Source organism: Battus philenor, unplaced genomic scaffold (assembly GCF_028537555.1).
Source record: "Battus philenor isolate CCGP_79_NKW_IND1 unplaced genomic scaffold, ilBatPhil1.0.hap1 SCAF_24, whole genome shotgun sequence".
NCBI classification, from domain to species: Eukaryota; Metazoa; Arthropoda; class Insecta; order Lepidoptera; family Papilionidae; genus Battus; species Battus philenor.
Window position 1 is genome coordinate 747,804 of NW_027181687.1, and position 20,902 is coordinate 768,705.

Genomic DNA, 20,902 nt, shown 5'->3' on the forward strand with positions numbered 1-20,902 from the left:
TTTCTTCATTATGAGTGACTTTGAGTATTCTTATGTGGCTCGTCGTAAGTGATCACTTCTAGGATTCGTAAGTCATCACCGACAACACACTGGTCATAGACCTTCGTCTTCAGACATTAAGGTGTTTTGGTGGAGACATAGGCCTTGTAGTGAATAAAAAGAAGCAGACTCTTTTTCTTCTTACGGACCTACTGTAAAAGTGGTGTAATGGAATTCTTTTACCATCATCATATCAGGTGATAAACGCTCACGGCTATATGTAGTCAGTCCACATAGTGGGGGGCCTTTCCACGCTGGGTCAATCAGCTCGTATTAAATTACTTCGCATAGAGTTGTTTAATTTGAGTTGTGATACAGAACCTCTCTACTCCCGTCTCTACAACCTTTTTTGCCTGGTATACATGTAATCACAGTCGAATCGGGATTTTATTTGTATCGACACTTGAAATTCGGCGCGCGGTGATAAGATACGCCTGACAATTATGACTCTTACACGATAAGTTTTCGGTCTTTTTTTTGCGCCTAAATTTTTAAACAGTTTTACCTTGCTTTGTTAAAATTAAATTCAGAATATTCATATAGAATCTAATTCAATATCTTCCGAAGAATCATTTATTTTATTACTAGCTTTTCCCGCAAACGTTGTTTTGCAAAAAAAAAATAGGGTTTTAAATAACAAAAAAAATAACGTTTGATCGTAGAGGGGTGAAAATTTAAGGTTGTATGTATTTTTGTATGCTGTATCATAATAAAATAAAAACCAAAAAAGTTGTCTAAAAAATAAAAAAAATAATTTAGGCGTGGACCACCCTTATCACTTAGGGGTATGAAAAATAGATAGTAGCCGATTCTCAGATCTACTGAATACGCATATAAAATTTGGTAAAAGTCGGTCAAGCCGTTTCAGAGGAGTTCAAGTTCGAACACCGTGACACGAGAATTTTATACATTAGATTGTTGACTGCATTAATCGAATTGTTAAGTTTTAAGTTTCATCCATACGTTGTTGACACACCCAAAAGTCTAATTAAACGGTTTGACAGCTCGTTTTTGTGATAGTCGCTAAGATTCGGAACGACCTGCCTAAGACTATTTTTCCTGATGAGTTGAACATTGGAGCCTTTAAGAGTAGTGAACAGTTTTCTTTTTGATGGGCGTGTACCACCTTCGTCTTCATCTACACTTTCCATTACATGAGATGAAAGACAAACGCCTATTCATTTATATAATGTTAAAAAAATATACAGGACTTAGAACATCCTCTCGTAAGATATAGATGAACTTTCCACATTGTCCTATTAGAAGTTTACAAGTGAAGGCTATGCCCAGTAGTGGACGTATTGTAGTTGAAATGAAGAAGAATACGACAGAAGTAGCATGTTCCTTCGGATGACTTTATTGACTTAATTTTAATTTTCTTTTTTTTTGGATAATAATAAAGTAAAAAGTACAATGAGCGGAATTATTACACGAGGCAATTTCTTGCAGACAACCATAGTATGGAAACAGTATAAACATACATATATATATATATATATATATATATATATATATTTATAAAACATATATGTATATTTATAATAAATAAAGTATAATACATAATTATGAATACAATTTTAAATAAAAACATCAAACTAACTTGCATCGTACTTGCTTCAGAAAGAATAAAAAAAAAATAGAAAAAATATAAAAATTAAATGACAAATAATCAAAGATCTAGTACAGAGGTGGCAAACTACTTGGTAGTCTGAGTTATTTTTCAAAATTTAAAATTTTGCACCACAATTAAATACGTATCTAAAAGTTTAATATTTATTTTGAAAACAAATAACAATATAAAATATTTTCCATTATATTATTTTTGTAGTTTTTATATTTAAATATTATAAACATTTATTTTACATCTCATGATAATTTAGTGAATTATATATAATCTGTGGTCAGTAATTTGGAAGACATTTTTAAACATATAGATAATAATTTAAAGATATATTAACACAAAAATTAAAAAAGAACTAAGGTATATTTATTGAGAATCACTAACATTTCTTCTAGGAGCCGCAGGTTGACCACCCCTGGCCTAGAAAACATTTCTTAACAATCTTCTTAAAAATAGGTAGTGATTTAGCAGATCTTATATTCAGCGGTTACTCATTCCACAATCGAACGGCCTGTGCGGTAAATGATTTGGCCAAGAAGTCGAAGAACGCACCGACATTTTTATTTCGGATTCTCTGATGATCTCGAAGACCTTTTATGTGTATCGTAATGAAATTGTTATAGAAATTGATATACATTTAACTTTGAATAGAATAGAAGAAATTCATGAAGCAAAAAGAAGATTATGAAGTTAAATTTAATTACTTCTGCATCTTCTTTCGCTATAATAATCACTGTATGTTTCCCATCTCCCTTAGTGATAAGTCTTTTCACTTTTAAGACCAACAGGAATTTCATCAAGAATTCTATCCTGGTCTTTTCACCAGATCATTCGGAACCGGTGGTAGATTTCTCAACTTATTACATTAATTATTTGTTAAAGATAATCGACGATTAAAATGTACCTGTAAGGAACTTTACTAAATATATTTTGAATTTGAACTTACCAGACATAGAGCCAAGCTCGTGGGGATGGTGCGCGTTGTTGTTGCTGAGTGTTGTGTTGTTGTTGCTCTCAGCGCCAGTTCCACTACCGCCGCTCGTGTTTGCACTCTGAAACAACAGTTTGTGCTATTTACTTCTACCCTTTATATCACCATAATAGTATATTTATCTGCTATATATAACCCCAAGGTTTTATGCTGAGAAAATAAGTAATATATATTAAAAGAAAGTCTAAAATTTCATTTTGGTCTTTAATATATGCATACATTCAGACCCATGACGGATTATCTTGTTTTGTATATTATATATATTTGAATTTTTGTCTTATATATGTACTAAGAAGCAACCGTCAGATTTATAATTTCTTTAAAAACATCTTTCAGGTATATCCAGCTTATAAATAACACTAGTTTGAGAAAAGAAACACATTGTTGTAACTATTCCTTTTACAATATTTTATTTTTTCTTTCTATGATAACAATGTGACTGATATGGAAATAGATTAGCAGAAACGGTTAAGCCGTTTTTGAGTTCGATATAGCATTGTATGCATTTAGTGAATCATTTTTATTTATTTTAAGTAGAATCTGTATTCTAGAAACATTAGCTTTAACTATTCCTTTTACAATTTTTTTTGTTATTTCTCTACATGATAACAATGTGATTGATATGAAAATAAATTAGCTGAAATGGTTGGCCGTTTTCGAGTTCGATCTAGCATTGTATGCATTTAGCGAATCATTTTTATTTATTTATTTAAAGTAGATTCTATAGACATTAGCGTCCGTGCCTTTGTTTTAACTATTTCAACGTATAAATAAGTATGAAGTAAACTAATTATTTTTTAAAATCATTAGTGTTTTGTTTGTTTTTAACGACGCCCAAACAATATTCAGTTTTTAAAAATACGATTCCTTCGACCACTTCTTCATCCATACTCCATATTGGCATCATCAGGTTGTGCGCCAGATGAATCTTGCGATTGCATCTTGAGTCTCGTCCGTGTAATATACGCACGTGTGTGACGTGATATTGCCGCCGCGTGATTGTCACTGTTATACAGCCTGAAGGTATCTGTTGTTCGATGAACGACGACAGCCTCACTCTTTAGTTCCTGAGCCTTATGGAGAGCGTCGTTGAACCTGCCAATAATTTTTATTTACATATATAAATTGAACGAACCTTTTCTAAGACGTCATGATCCTCTCTGCAGTATAAAGCGCCACCTTCTCTCAATGCGAATTCGTCTCCTGGAACAGAAAGGACATCGTTATCCATGTTGAATAATTTTAATTATATCTTTTTATTTATACAGGAAAACAACGTAAGTTTAAATGTCATTTCAACAAGGCGTATGCATCTACAAAAAGATATCTATGTTGGATAATCGCCAATCTAGCCAGGGTTGGCGATAGCAGTGTGGTATTATGGTACGCAGAGGACGCTGATGCCTGTCTTCTGTAAACTTGTTTTTGTGGCGATTTAATAATTAATGTATAGTGTGAATTATAAATGAATATATCCAGGGAATTGAACCCATGATCTACGATCGCATCTACACGAATTAATTTAAATCAAGAGCAAATTATTTATTATTTAGAGGCTTTAATAGATGTCCTGATTAAAAAATGTAAAAATCTGTGAAACAAATTGATGTACTTAAAAAAAAAATAAACTAAATAAAGCTGTGATACTACAATAGAAAATACAACTGAAGTGTTTGAGGATGGATGAAAGGAATGGAATGATTGAGAAAGGAAGATGGAATTATGGAATGATAGAAGGAAGAAAAAAAGATATTGTGAACTATGGAAGACGAGGACGAAAATAAAAAATTCATGTGAAAAAATTGTTAAGAAATAAAAACCCTGTTCCCAACAAAATTGGGGTGGAAGGAGAGGTCCCAATAGTGGAGGACTCATATTAAAAAAAATAGATGTCCTGAAAGGCTGGACTCACCAGGTATGAGCTGGCGTGCGCAGGCGCAGCATCTGAAGCAGTCGATGTGATATATCTTCGTCTTAGCGCGCATCACGAAGTCGTTCTTGCTGAAGGATGCGCCGCATTTGTCGCATTTCGTGCCGAACAACCTGACCACAAGTACCTCTATTAATAAAGACCACGGTATACAACCTTAAAAAAATAAAATAAAAATTGAAATAAAAACAATTCTCTTGTATTGATCGATAACTTTTTTTCTAAAATCTATTTTATTTTTTACTCTACTCTGCTTCACAAGGTGTTATAGTTGTGGAGAAGATGCAGGAAGAAACTTCATAACAACACACTTTTTAACAAAGTTTAATATAGATTTATACATATACACTTTGGCAGATATAACCTGAATGAAAGCAAAATAATCACGCAACATCAAAGGATTCTTGTCATTTAAATATTCGCTTATTGAATAATATGCCTATTCCGTCAATTTACTTATAATTACACTGTATTACTCGGAGTATTAATGTTGGAAAATAATATCACATTGGTTGTTGATAAAGAGCTAAACCGGTTTTATTTTAAATTCATAAATAGCCCAACTGTGGGCATCCTACTGCTGATAAAATGACGTTGATAAAATTCGCTTTTTTATTTAATTTGCTTATCGTAGTGTATTACAGTTTATTTATTTACATAATTTTATTATTTTATTTTATTGCTGTTTGATTTGTTTAGGTATTTTTGTTTTGTACTCGACGTTTTATGGTCCTATAAATTTTCCGCGATATTTCAGCAATAGTGGGCGATACTTATCGCACAAGAGATATCCGATGGTTTCAGTTTTTTTCCCATCTCTATCTTGCAATACATTTTTTTCCTTACGTTAAATATGTTGTGCATCATATTGGGCGGCCTACCTACGATAGTGAAAATTTTATGTTGCTAAGTGTGGAGCGTGCCTTAAAATAGGTTGGGAAACAGGTATATAGCATATAGCCTCCGTTATGAAGTATACGTAAATAATTTCCCTAGGAAAAAATTTTTTCCCGGTCCCTGCAGGTATATAACAACCCTCCATTACCTACCCACGCTTTGTATAGGCGATGCTTTTAGCGGTATTGCCGGGGGGTGGTTTTCATCCCGTTAAGTGCCGGTCAATAACCTCCCCGGGGGTTGTTTCAAAATGTATTTAGGGGTTTTGTTCGCTTTTCAATGCTTTTCACTGTGTTATGTCTCGAATGCCTTTATACATGAATCGATCTTACCTATAATCATTGTGCCTTTACGCTTTTTATTTATTCGTGAGGTGCAGAAAGTAAAAATTAAAATAAATAAACAGAACTTTCAGTTATACACTGTAAATGTTATATATATACTAGCTGATCCCGCAAACGTTGTTTTGCAAAAAAAATTAAAGTTTTTAATTAACAAACGTAAGATAAGGGTTGATCGTAGAGGGGTGAAAATTTAGGTTTGTATGTATTTTTGTATGCTGTATCATAATAAAATAAAAACCAAAAAAATTGTCTAAAAAATTAAAAATAAAATTTATGGGTGGACCACCCTTATCACTTAGGAGTATGGAAAATAGATAGTAGCCGATTCTCAGACATACTGAATACGCATATAAAATTTGGTAAAAATCGGTCAAGCCGTTTCGGAGGAGTTCAAGTTCGAACACCGTGACACGAGAATTTTACATATTAAATTTACACGTTTCTAATATACATAGAAATAAAAATATTTTTTGGAAAAGTAAATACAAAAAAAAGTTTCTATGTTTTTTTTATATATAGCAACATTAGAAGTCGCGTACAACGTCTACAACAGAGATATTACCTTACCAGCCTTATTAACTTCGTATATCTCTTTAAAAACTACATATATATATTATTTTCAATGTCATATACTTCTTCCTAAAATCAAACTTATATATGGTGATTGTTAATAGGTTTAAACATTTTAAATAGCGAATATATAGCTAAGTATCTTTAAATAAAAGTGGCTTTCATTTTTAAATACAGTCTTATACATCTCATTTTGTGCTAATTATATAGGATTGCTTACAAAGAAGTTTCCAGAGGACGCTGCTGACCATCCTCTGGAAACTTATTTACAAGCAATTGCAATCATATATAATTACTGCACAAAGTATGAATTATATAAGATTGTCCTGGAAATCGAACCTATGAACTATGATCACAAGTCTGATTCTCCTATCGCTAAGTTATAGGCTGACTTGATATTTATCCTATTTAGTTTATTAAGTAAAATTTAAAATAGGAACATCTGTTTTAAGTTTCATTCGTGAATGATAAAGATTTTTTTTTATTTCCCAATCCAGCCGGTTACATAAAATATGATAAAAAAGTTTATATTAAATATTAAACGGAATTAAAAGTAGATTGTGAATGAAAAGTACTTTTTATATAGTTGATTATTTTTAAAATAATTCATAATGTTTTTTTTTGTTTTCTTTACTCTCTTTCAGGCTTGTACCAACTTATTTAAGTTAATTTCATGTTTATATTTATATCTATATATTATTTTGTACTACAATGTATTTATTTTAATGGTGGTTTAGCGGTAGAGGTCTGAAACCGTGATCTACACGGGTTCGATTCAAAGCATACAGTTTTATATGGTTCACACTTTGTGCATTAATTATATAGGATTGCATAGCACACAAAAAAGTTTCCAGGGGATAGGCAGCAGTATTCTCTGCATACCATAATACCACACTTTGGAAATTGGTATTTTTTTGATTTTGAGCGGTCGAGCCGTCAAATTAAAAAGCCAGAAATTAAAAAGGGTCTTAATTTAGCCGCAAAGGGCGCCTAAATTAAGACCCTTTTTAATTTCTGGTTTTTACATACTATACTGGATTGGGATTCTGCCGAATTCTTAGATCGTTTCTGTGGACTTGATACATTAGTTTTAATCATATTTACCTAGATCTCTGTCCAACGCTACAAGCCAAATCAGTTACTCTTATATAATTTACTCCACGAGACAGGATGTAGTGTTTTGTTAAATAGTAAGTTTTATTGTAATTTTAATATTATAGAAATAATAAATAAAAAATAAAAGCCTTTGTTTACTTAGTGTTCCAGATCTGTGTTTCCGAATATGGATCCCACATCACAGGTAGGCATTTTGATTGTTAAATGAGGCAATTCGAAAGTGAACTCTTTCAGTTCAATACTTTCGCTTTAATAACAAAAAAAAATGTGTTACATATAGTGTGGTAGTTTTAGAAAGGCTTAGTTGGGAAATGACATAAAAAAGTTCTAGATATCGCATCTGTTGAAGTTAAGGATTGTCCGGAGGCTTTCACGAAGTTAATTGAAACTAAATCGCCAGTTGAACGAAGGCTTTCGCACGAAGGTACACTACAGGCATATGAGTGTTCAGTGTAAGGGGTGAAGTGAGATGTACTCGGTGTTCGAAGGTTCTATGGGGATTCTAACTTGGATTGAACTTGCTAAACGCGAAGGCAGTGTCGGTATAACTTTCTGACAACGATTGCTACATTTAATGACAATTATAATGTATGTATATTGTACTATTTGAAAGGTTGTTCAGAGTTTCATATCATTGGTTATGAGTGTAAGCATGGTTGCACAGAATTATTAAGACTAGGGGCCACTCGGGCAAATCATGAACTGATGGCGGGCCTGCCGCCAGAAGTATAGGTAATTAATTTATTTGGGTTTTATTCTGGAATAGCTTTCAATATTTTTCGAATGTACGAGAGCATTATTTTTGCTGTCGGCGGGCCGCCAGTATTCGACCGGCGGGCCGCGGTCTGTGCATTCATGGTGTATAGCATAGTTGTCAATATAAAAGCAACTGTTGAGTTTCTCAGTCTCAGAAGAACTACCTTCCGTGCTGGGGTAGCTTTCTACAGAGACAAAAATATCGACATTTTATGTCGATTGTCGATTATAAAGTGCTTTTAACATCCTTTTCGAATAAAGAGTATTTAATGGAATCGGGCGTTACCTTGCGGAAGTCCATTCTAAATAAGAAAAGGACCAATATTTAGCCACTTCAGCTATTGGTGTGTTTGGCTCTAATCGGTGTAACATAACACCTGAAGATGCCCCGTGGAGGGGTGAAACACATATTGAGTTATTTAACGGTGGTAGTTGTGTAATTCGCATTGTTTGCCGCATACGCATTTATCAGCGGGCTGGCGGGCGGTGCACTTTGTTGCACGACTACCACTGCATGTGCGGAAGTGGCTAAATGTTCGTTCTTTTCTTACTTAGAATATTTTGATTTGATTTAATTTATGTACACATATCCACATATAGAAATAATTAATAATGTTATGATAATATAAAAATAAAAAGCATTTTTGTATTTCTACATATTAAAGTTAATCATTGTTTACTTTCCCTGCAGATTATGTACGGCCACATTTCCCCAACACACGTTTTCAGTGAGCAGCCGCCCGCTCCCTAACCGCGAACAGCGTGGGCGAACCGTGGTTAGATCCGGGTCCCTCTTCGGCTCGCCTATAGTCCACGCTGCCATCTTAACCCGCAAGCACACTCCAGCAACATGCCCCGTCAAAGCTCTGCCGCGAAGAGCCTTAACAACGTGCAAGCGTTCCCGTGCAACTGGTAGGCGCCCCACCAGCTTTTAGTTTCTAGTTTAAATCTAGTTCACAGACCCTTCCGCTCCGTGAACTCAGTACCGATGAAGCTGTAAAAGCCATAGCGCTAACAGCATTAACATCAACAGAAATAATAGACATTTCCTAGTTGCATTTCAATGAAAGAAATACATGCATATAACATTTTTCACAGTGATCATTTTATACGGGTTTATTGGAAATAGGTGTAAAATCTTAAGTGGTTTTCTCACTCCTTCTCCCTCGTATAGACACATGAAACTTACTGTTTTTAATTAAATATTTCACATTCTTTTTTTTTTTTTTTTCTGCTCTTTCAGTCTTAAGGTAATTCGTTCGTTCTTCTAACATACTTCACATGATCTTACATACTCATTCACTTTTATATGCCTCTAATCTTTAAAGTTTTCTCGTAAATAAGCTAAATATTACAGCTATACAAGATTATATACCTATAATCAATTATCCTGTATGAATAGCATTTGAGATAGCGCGTATAGAAGGTACATCAACATATTCTCGTCTCCCAGCGCGGTTGTCTGGGCAGATGTGACAGCTGGGGCAGCTGTATAAACATGGACCACACACACGGGTATTCAACCAGTGCTAAAAGATTTCTATGGAGAAATATAAAAGCAGCATATTGATTAAAATCTGCTTTATGTGGTAATTAAATATATCTTTTTTGATATTAATTTTTGTTTTGATTTTGCTTCGAGAGTAGAGTCCAATTTGATTGTAAGAATAACTAATTTGACCTTTAACTTGAATCAGGGTTCCAAACGCACCACGATATAAGAGCTCACAAGAAACTGACAATTTATTTTGTGGAAAAAAAATCTTTAAAAATTTGTAATATATTAAAGGTATGAAATGGTATAACAAACATATATCTATTTCTAACGCCAACTAAGTGTACTTCGATATTTTACTTAAATTTTATGATAAAATATTTATAGACTATCTTTTCTTCATCAAACATTTCTCTACGAGACTATGCAGTAACTCCACACTTTATTATGTATATGTTTATATGAATTAACTTATTATATATCTCAAAGCTTTAAAGACACGAATTTATAGTACTTTTCATTTTCGGAAACATTCAAAAACCGTTTGTCTTTTTTGAGCACATCCATCCATCTAGTTTTCGGTCGCCCTCAGGGTCTGGAATTCTGGTATGTTGAGATTGGATACGTACTCTGGGGGCATCCTCCTTATGTGTCCAAACCAACGTAGTCTGCTTTCTTGAAGCTAACCGGGAACGTATCTCTCTCCGTATATTCACCGAAGCATCTTCATTTTTGCCCCCTGGTGATGATAGTATGGACTTGACACTTTGTTACTGGCCATGTTTCACTGCCTTACACGCAACTTTTATCTAAGAGAGTACTTTATAACCGCTCAAACATAGTGTATATATGTATATATGTGTATATCTGTCGAGATTTGGGAAGCTGCGTGAGTTCGTACATTTAGGGAGAGATTTCGCTTCGGACGCGACCCCTCAATTAGCGAAATACGACACCGTCTACCATCTCTCCTTACAGCCTCGTTAGGGCTGACTCTATCTAAAAACTGCTCCATTTGAATATAACTAGAATATATCTGTTGCCATCCCTGGACAAACACCTTCAAAAACACGTATACAACCTAGATATTTTAAGACACAACGAAACCAGGGAGGATATCGACATAAAATGATATCCTATTGCCACAAAAGATGACGGCACTAAAACATTCTTTCACTTCAGACCTCACCATGGACCAGCTATATCCCAGGAGGATGTTTTAGAACACTGTAAGAGATCCTGAAGCAGTATTTAGAAATTGTTTATTATCAACATATTTCTTATTGGACCATTGAAAGCCTTCACAAGGTCGGGTATCTTTTACGTGGACTTCTTATCCAACGCTTGCTGGTCCATGGTGAGGCCTGAAGTCAAAGACTGTTTCAGTGTCGTCATCTTTTGTGCCATAAATTTTTCTGATATATTTGACGAAAAGATGTTTCTTCATGAAGTTGAACTTACACATACGAGTCAACAACTTCTAGAATCAAACTTGCAGCTAATTCTTCTTTATGATGGACATGATACTATGCCTTCTGGAGGAAGGACTGGTTACCTTCGGTATCTTTGGAGAAGCCGACGAATCCTCTATGGAACCCACAACTGCACTTCAGAACTGTACCTGGATACATCCTGGGGTAAGCTGTGCTTTTTCCAGGGTCCTCGCTGTACCGCAGCAACACGAGACCGTTTCCCGTTGCTGCCTAACTTGGGTTCTCATTGAGAGGAGGATGAAGGGTTCCATTTTCAATGCCAGTGGACCCGATGCCCTTTTAGTCGTTTCTTACGACAGGCAGGAGATACCTTAGCTCTATTTTAGTGACCCCGAGATAAAGGTTTAGTGGGAACCTAATAAGTCTTTCGAAAACCTTCCAGCCTCACCAGCCGATGCAAAAACAATGTGTTCCATCAATTGACACTTTAAACTAGCAATTCTTAAGTTAGTTCGTAAGAACATGTGAAGTCGAATTTAAATATAAAATAATCAATAGATTAACCCTTTTGGTAAGAGGAGAAGGGCGGAAGGCGTTGTTTGCAGCGCGGCGCTGGTATCCGGTTACGTTTAGAGTAAACAGCGGAAACACGAGAATATTTTACTGATATATTCACGACTGTTATTGTAATGGGGTAGACGTGCGACCGACAGATGAAGGTACAATTTTAAAACTGTACCAATTGTGAAAGTGAAAGTAAAATTTACCTGTTTGAGATAACCGAACGATTTGGATTAAATTCTGAACTTAAATAGATAAGAAGACTTTTAGATCACGTTACAGTTTTACTATGCAGGGCTGTAGGTGTAAAAGTTGTAAATTGGTGGATATATAGCTCATTTGTCTTCAAAAAAATCTTAAACTTTTTACACCTATTTCCAATCATACTACATAAAGTTATCACTTTGAAATACGTAACATTAATTTATTTTTTCTTTGGAATTCGGAGGGACAATAAACTTTAGTAAAACACAATCTACTGACACAGATAGCAAATAAAATCTATTTTTAATATGTAGCAATTCGATTTTAAAAAAGCCTTTTTTACAATATTATGAATACGTCATTTATCTATAAAACCATTGATTTTAGATAGTGTGTACCAAACAATAGATAGCAAATATGCTATGTTTTCACCCCTTCAGAGCTTTCAAATCTGTAACCTATCACGCAGTATATCTAGGTCTCGATCAAAACGTGTTGTTTACGCATTACGCATAGATTACCTATCTTCAGGACATTAGAAATAAAATTAATAAAGCCTTTATACAGTAAAAACACTAGTTGAGACTTTAAATATATTTACGTTACAGTGTATGAAGTTTTTAATGTTTGATAGAAGGTTTTTGGAACGTGATTACATTCGTCGCCGATAGATGGCGCAGGTAGTCGATTACATCACGCTATACTATTGTTTTTTTTTCTTTTTGATCCCCGAAATTGGGGGCATCTCGAAGATTCCTCTGTTTTAGGTTAGGCTTTCTGATTTTATTTATTCGCTCTTCTTTCGTCCTTCTCAATTTCTCTCACTCTTTCTTCTTTTTTCTGTCATTAACAAAAGTCTGCTGAGTCGATACCGCGGTTTCCACAATCTCACGCAACTTAAGATATAGAATGTACCGTAAAATTCTAAAATGCTTTTACTGTATTACAAATTATATAATGTTTCTCATATATATTACTAATATCCAACGTTACAACCTCTGTATAATGGAGGAAACGGGTTTTAGTTGGCAGATTTCTTTACACTTATGTTCCTGACAGCAACTATGTTGCCAGCTCCCACGGGACTGACAGCACGCGGCTTTACATTGATGCCATTTATGACAATTCGAATTTTAAATATACATGAAGCTATTTCCAATACCAGGTCATTAATTACAAGTCTTATGTTGGATACCAGTCATAATGTACATATACTACTTTGTTGAAGTACTTACTGTAAGTGGGAGGTAATTATAGTTCTCCGAGTTTAATTACCTCCACTTATAATGTCAAGACGAGAGGGTATTCTTGAAAGTAAACATATATACATGCTTTCGACATATACAAGTCTATATAGGATTTTTAAAGACGTCTGTGAGATATAAATATGTAGATTTTAATCGCAAATGTTTTTAATTTTGTTTTTATTTATAATTTTATACAATTTTTACTTTATAGTTATTTATACGTAAAGATTATTTATTATTTATCTGTTTTTAGGCAATGCTTATTGTGTGTCTTTAAGAAAAGATATATTTCATTTTGTGCTGTAAAAATACGGTCAGTGATGTTGCAGGTGATGGTAGGCTGCTCTTCCAGGTTCAGGAATATAATAATTGATTTTTAGATCACGTATGACACGTATATAAAGTGGTTTTTAATAGAACATAACGTCGGTAAAACAGTACTGTGCCATGATGCTTAGTGATTAGCGCCATCTAGTAGGTTATTAAAGAAACTACGGTAAAACAGTTGGATAAATTGGAATTATTTCTCGTGTTATCTTTGATGGAGACTTAAATAATCTGTTTTAATTATTAATTAAAATATGTTATTTTAATGTTTCTGTTTGTTATTATTCATTTTTTTAATCATAATTGATCACTGGCTAACGCGTGTTCATTTTATACCTCTTCAAGTACATCATACGGGACTTATACAAATCACATGAAATATAAATAAGATGAAGTGAAAGAATGGAGTCTTATCACCGAGGGCGATATTATTCTCCACTCTAGATCATTTATAATCATCACCTGTGACGTACATAGGTGATGATAATAAATGAAGGTTATAAAAATAATCTAATACTTCAATTTATATATAACTACAGTTTCCAAACGTGTCCTGATTTGAGTAGAGATCACGTCAAACTCAATCGATTTATATTTGGAATTACTTTCACAGATATTCGTTATGTTTTAGTAAGAGAAATTAATTGAGATGATTTCCTCCTCCGAGTATCATTGTCCTCATTGCTCAGGGTTGTGATCTCAGGCATATAGAATGATCCTCATTCTTCTTCCACTGTTCCATCAGTGCGGAGCACAAACTTTGGTGTCGCGTTGAGCCGATTTGGTCCGTCTAAATCAGAGTTTCCCAAACTTTTTCGTGTCGTAGACCCCTTGCCTTGTTTTTCCGTGTTGGGTAGACCCCCTACTTACCTGATATTGATTTCCTGTAAATTTCTACTTCTTCTACTTCAACTCTCAGGTTTTTACAAGTTCAAAATGTATTGCGACCACAAAGCTAATACCAACATGCTACAACTTACACAATTTTATAAACATATATAATATTTTTTTTACTTCATAGGTACTTTTATAAATAATGTAAACGTTATGATATTATAATTTAGTATTATGTAAGTAAAAAGGTACTATCAGTGTATGAGTTGAAATCCACTATCGTAGACCCCCATTTTCATTTCATGGACCCCCAAATCGCTGACGTAGACCCCTTGCAGGTTGTCATAGACCCCTAGGGGTCGATATAGACCAATTTGGGAATCACTGCTCTAAATAATAGGTTTACCTCTTGGGGGCTTGCCTTTTATTTTCGACACCATCAACAGTTCGAGGTTTTATCCCTTCCTCTTAGTTTGATTAGAATCCATATCATCACTTAAAATGTATTCAATTTCACAGTTATATGTTTTTTTTTTTATTTATTAGTTATTTGCAGCCATTATGTATGTATAATAAAATTAAAAACATATCTTAAAACTTCCGTTTCTTAGTTTTAAATCTAAAATTAAAAGGATATTATTAAATAAATCTTAGTCTGTTTACCTTACAGGATACAGTGATTTAAATATAAAACATTATTAAAATTCAGTTGAAAATAGCTACTGTTGACTTTCTGGCCAGTTTTTCTTAACAGATCAGCAATCCGACCCGGTGCTAACTAACGGGCTAATCGGACTAACCATTAAAAATAATTAACCATTCAAAAATGCATGTATATGCCTACTCAATAATCAAAAATATTATTTACAATTCAATACAAACCTAAATATAAACAACACCTGGAATGAGATATATTATAATTTCATGTTTATACATTAGGTAAATAAATGTAATAGAAAACCGGCCGACGAACGAGCGTACCATAGACATATCAGGTTGCCGCCGCCCGCCGCGCTGTCAAACTGACGTTTATTTTGGCGCCAAAATACATAATGCTCAGTCGAGCACGGTTTGTTTTCTCTGCACATCACCGTGTACAGCGGCTAGATTATATTTACCGTCGCAATATACGTTCGGTTATACGATTTTAGTTGTTATAACAACGGGTTAAGGGCGTAGATTGCGCGGTTATTTAGATCTGTAGGTGAAACGAGTTTGGATTGCTGTAATCCTATATTTTAGCAAAGGGAGATGGAAGGGTGAAATGGTAAACATGTGAGAGTTATTTTAGTCAATTCATCTTTGGCGTTGTTTTGAAAAACTGGCGCCGCGATTAAAAATGACAGGCATGCGTTACGGATATTTCGTTTTTTTTTTATAAATACATTTTATGCGGTTCGTTTTGAAATAAGGTTTTATAATTAGCCATCTCTGTATACAGATCGGTGATGTAAACACACTAGATGTTTGACTTAGGGACAGCTTGGTTACGCGTCTTACATTTTCAAAATACAGAATAAAAATAACTTTAGTTTGTGATAAATTTCATCATCATATTTTTAAAAATTACTGACTTAGTACGTCCAAATCTGGACACAGGCTTTACCAAAGATTTCGAATTATCAAGGAACTTGCCTGATTTCAAAGTTTTACGACGACCAAAATTTGGTTTTGGTTTGGACCACCTTGTGGGTGAACGAACGTATTTCGCTGCGCTTGCCGAATAGATCAATCTGGTTATATTTTGTGCCCCCCCTTTTAGGGCCTCTCGTACAACCCACTCTTGGGTACGCAGTGACAATTTTGACTTAGTAATGTTTCCACATTCTTTTATTTGCTCACTCATTTTATATCCATCTTTATATCATTCACTCATTCTTCTATTCTCTCTCATTCCTATTCATTCCTTTACCTTTCATACATCTCCTCTCCTTTCCTTCACCGTTCATTCCGGAGTGCTACTTTACAATATATATTCTATTTTCTATATTCATTTAACATTTTACAAATATTAAATTTCTTTTTTTTTTCTTATTATTAACATCCATCATTCTATAATATATTCTGTCATAATTTACTTTGATTTTTTTTAACAAAAGTGATTTTTGGCAAATGGCATTTGTAAGTACAGCTGGTTTAAAGTGGCAGCGAAGGCCAAGTCTAAAACCTTTTTTAAAGTAGCAAAGATCGAGAGCTTTCTAGAGAGCCTCGGCTCGAGCTGCGAGATGTGCCCATTGGTACATAGACCGTGATGGTGGATCCAGGTTACCTGATGTGACCACTTACCTGGTGTAATCCCGCTTGCAGTACGTCTTGCCGTCGCGTACGAAACAGGTGCAGGACTCGTCGAGGAACTGGCGACACTCCTGACACTTGAGACAGGCCGCATGCCACTCCAGATCCGGTGCCACTCTGAGGATGTACTGGTCGTGGATCTGACCGCCGCAGCCCACGCACAGCGACAGTCGCAGCTTCTCTGAAACAAATTTATTGTTATTTTTCGATTTCCTTGTATATTTATATGTGTGACGTTTCTTTTTATCTATTTACTGGGCCTCTCGTTCTCTGTTAGGTGTGGTACTTTACAACATCGGGTTAAATTAATTATTAAATATTTAAATTATTTTTATTTTACATTCTATTTCATCTTTCATATGATCTGTCACTCTACACTTGCAAATCTTCCTTTCATCGCCTTCACTCAATAGATACATTCTTAGATCATTGTTTATATCAGGGAGACTGGAAAGTAATATAGTTTACAGAATAACCGATTGATTTGTTACCGCGCCGGCTTTGATTTGTATACTAGATGTCAAAAGGTTGTTGATAACGAAGTTGAATATATTGTTGATTAGAAATAAAAACTTGATAATAATGTAGTCGTGTGAATTTAACTAAAAAAAGCTACATTACTTTCCGGTGACTCTAATATAAATTATTTTCAAATAGACAGACTTCCAAATAGATTATTTTCCTATCCTTATTTAATTTTATTTCTTAACTTTTGCAGGCTTATCCGTTCTTTATGTTAAGATCGTTGGAAGACGTTGGGTACAGGTCGCTTATAACTAAAAGAAAACTATATCCAGTAGTGGTCATTCTGCAGCTGATATGATGATGACGATGGAAGGCTAAAGGCTGTAAGTTTAGCGATGATAATAGTTGACCCGCATCCATGTGGTAAAATATAATAAAAATAGTTGAAAAACACCCAGTGCGGATGGAAGGAATTTCAACCGTGTACGGATATCGTGGATCCAACAAGACAAGACAAGACGCAATAAAAAGAAGAAAAAAGAAAGTGAAAATAAAAAGAATAATATCATATTTTTATTGTGCTAAAAACCTATCGTTATGTGTTATTACTGCTATAGACTGTTCCTAGTTTATGATTTATTACTGCCAAAATATATTATTTATTTTGATTTTTAATAAGTAAATCGAAAAATAAATTACTTATAGTGATATATAAATAATGTAACATAACACAATCATTATTATTACGGTTCCAGAATGTCTACTGTTGGACAACGGCTTTCCCATAGATTTAAAATGACAGGTAGAAAGCAATCTGCGTCTAGAGTCGACCTAAGTCATCTTTCTTACGAGTGGATATCCAATGCTGTACCGGCCATTTGGTTATGTGATCTGTCTGCGACCATTTCTTGAAGACCACAAGAAATAGACATACGTATTCTATGCCGTCCGGCGACACCACAGTGGTGTCGTGCGCAAAACAGTATAAATAGTATCGCACAGTTCTGTTGGTGTTTTGTTTAGGTAACAATAAGTTACACACGTCAAATAGTTTTTTGTTATAATTGCTTGTGCCATTTCATCATGGCAGACGAAATAGACGACACGATTATTTATGAATGCGCGGACGTCTTGTCTGACGTTCCGGACGATTTGGCCGATTCGGAAGAAGACATTGGTGATGAAAAAAGTGAAAGCGGAACAGAATCGTCGGAAGATAGTGAAATATTTACAAAGCGAATTCGACGTTGCATCTTGGAGACTGTTTTGCTTCATACCATACGATACAAAAATACTGAATACCAAAGAGAATGAAAATAAACAAATATATAAAACAAACAAATTTTGTATTTATTTACGTATGTATGTATATCTACGAAATTTCATGAAAGTAAGGGAACAGGGTTGAGAACGCATGAGAACTAGCGATGAGTTGATTAAAACTTTACAATTCATAATTTCCCAATAATGTCAAAAACGGCCGGCGACAAGCCAAGTACTCCGAATTAGCGCTGCCGGCGCCAAGCGAATAAATGTTTACGAAACGTGCGGACGGCAAAGTGTTTAGTCAAAAACTTAGAAATACCTTTAACATAAACATTTATATCTTGGTATTTCCACGTTAATAAGGTTTAGTTGTATTGACTTCATGCAGAGGTTAATGTAACGCTTCCAGGTCGATTTCTTCTTCAAGCGGCAGCTAAGCTTGGATAAGCTTGGCGAGTTGACACGGAGGTATATAAAAGAAAAGGACCAATATTTAGCCACTTCCGCACATGCAGTGGTAGTCGTGCAATGAAATGCACCGCCCGCCAGCCCGCTGATAAATGCGCATGCGGCCAACAATGCGAATCACACAACCGCCAACACCAAATCACTCAACACAGAGTCAAACTCTCTGACTCTGTGTTTGGCACTAATCGGTGTAACATAGCTCCTGAAGATGCCCCGTGGAGGGGTGAAACACGTGAACACCACTGCATGTGCGGAAGTGGCTAAATATTGGTCCTTTTCTTACTTAGGATGTACTTCCGCGAAGTAACGCCTGATTCCATTAAATACGGAGGTATATGGAAGATAAGACGGCTTCGACAACGAAGAACTTCTTCCTGAACACTGTGTCAGTTTATCGCAATACCTATAGTAGGGCTGGACATATTTCTGGTCTAAATGTTCACTCAGGAAGAGTCACTCGTGCGCCTGTGACCCAGCGGTGGACTAGACCCTGGTGCACGCAATAACCAGCTGTTCCACACCAGCTTCGAAAAAGAAGGATATAAGTTTGAAAAGAGCTGAAGGAACTAGTGGTAAATGGCAGATAAAAAACGGCCGCCAAAAATTAAAAGATTATTGCGTGAAAGTTGTCAAAGAGGTAATAGTCAAAAATAAATATGGAATATAAAAGGAATTTTAAATTGTAAACATAAATTATATCAAAGAATATGGCGAAAGAAAGGCGATGCGTGTAAGAATTTTGAATAAAAGGAAGAGCACTGAAGTATATGTGATGATATAGAATGTAGTAATAGAAATAATGAAGGATGAGAGAGAAGAAAAAATAAAATAGTTATAATAAATATAATACTGGCTAAATAAGGTCCCTGTTTTAAATACGATAGTTGGAAAAGGCTTCCAAATTAGGCTTCGCTTCCAGGTGTTAAAACTCAATTTACGTTGAATTATGTCGTCAATTCGAATTGTTATAAGAAAGAAATACAATAATATTTTAGATGCAGAGGTTCTAGCATTGTAATAGATGGATCATATATCAGGGTCTGCCAGAAACCTTCCTTAAATCTATACGAGGTGCTTTAGATTTGGGAAACTTAATAGAAAATTATTAAAAAGGTAGTACATCAAATCTGTGATCAGGAAAAGTGTTATAAAGACTAAGTGTGAATTAAGTGACAATGATACAAATAAGTTCAAGATATTAAAATTCGTAACCTCTATTTTCGATTTTAACTTAACAAATCATCCACGTGTCTTAGTGTACGCATATATAATAATGTTCCACAACATATTAGGCCTTGATCTATTAGTTTTAAATCTAAAATTAAAAGTATATTATTAAATAAATCTAATATATAAAATTCTCGTGTCACGGTGTTCGAACTTGAACTCCTCCGAAACGGCTTGACCGATTTTTACCAAATTTTACATGCGTATTCAGTATGTCTGAGAATCGGCTGCTATCTATTTTCCATATCCCTAAGTGATAAGGGTGGTCCACCCCTAAATTTTATTTTTAATTTTTTAGACAATTTTTTTGGTTTTTATTTTATTATGATACAGCATACAAAAATACATTTAAACCTAAATTTTCACCCCTCTACGATCAACCCTTATCTTACATTTGTTAATTAAAAACTTTAATTTTTTTTTGCAAAACAACGTTTGCGGGATCAGCTAGTCTTATTATAACATTGAAGTGTTTGCAGTTTGAAACGGAACCTTGTTAGTTGATCCATTTACATTGTTGATATTATAATGTATATATGTTCTTAAATTAAACTTAAAAAGAGCAACTGTTTAGTTTCTGTCACGCTGTTCAGATTATCGTTCCGAGTCGGTGGTATCTTACTGCTTATAATTTAAAAATAAACGACCATTCAAAAGAGCATGTAAATGCCTATTTGAATAATGATATTTAAATGTTAAACAGTTTGATATAATTTAACTTTTTAATATGTTGTACTCAATTAAAACGCCCTGTACCTATTTACCCCTATACACCTTGTACAGTTTAAGAAACAGGAATGTTTATATCGTAAGTAC

General features: G+C 34.4%; 1 protein-coding gene across 2 annotated transcripts in view; it reads right to left on the bottom strand.

Moving 5' to 3' along the window:
- Positions 1–20,902, bottom strand: part of tup (LIM1_Isl and LIM2_Isl domain-containing protein tup) — an 85,459-nt gene that overhangs the window by 11,080 nt on the left and 53,477 nt on the right. For both annotated transcript variants that reach the window (XM_068768050.1, XM_068768049.1), the window contains exons 2-5: positions 16,652–16,841; positions 4,564–4,694; positions 3,787–3,854; positions 2,607–2,712 (exon numbers count right to left, since the gene is read on the bottom strand). In XM_068768050.1, the coding sequence (XP_068624151.1) occupies positions 2,607–2,712; positions 3,787–3,854; positions 4,564–4,694; positions 16,652–16,841 (495 nt within the window). The remainder of the gene's footprint in view (positions 1–2,606; positions 2,713–3,786; positions 3,855–4,563; positions 4,695–16,651; positions 16,842–20,902) is intronic.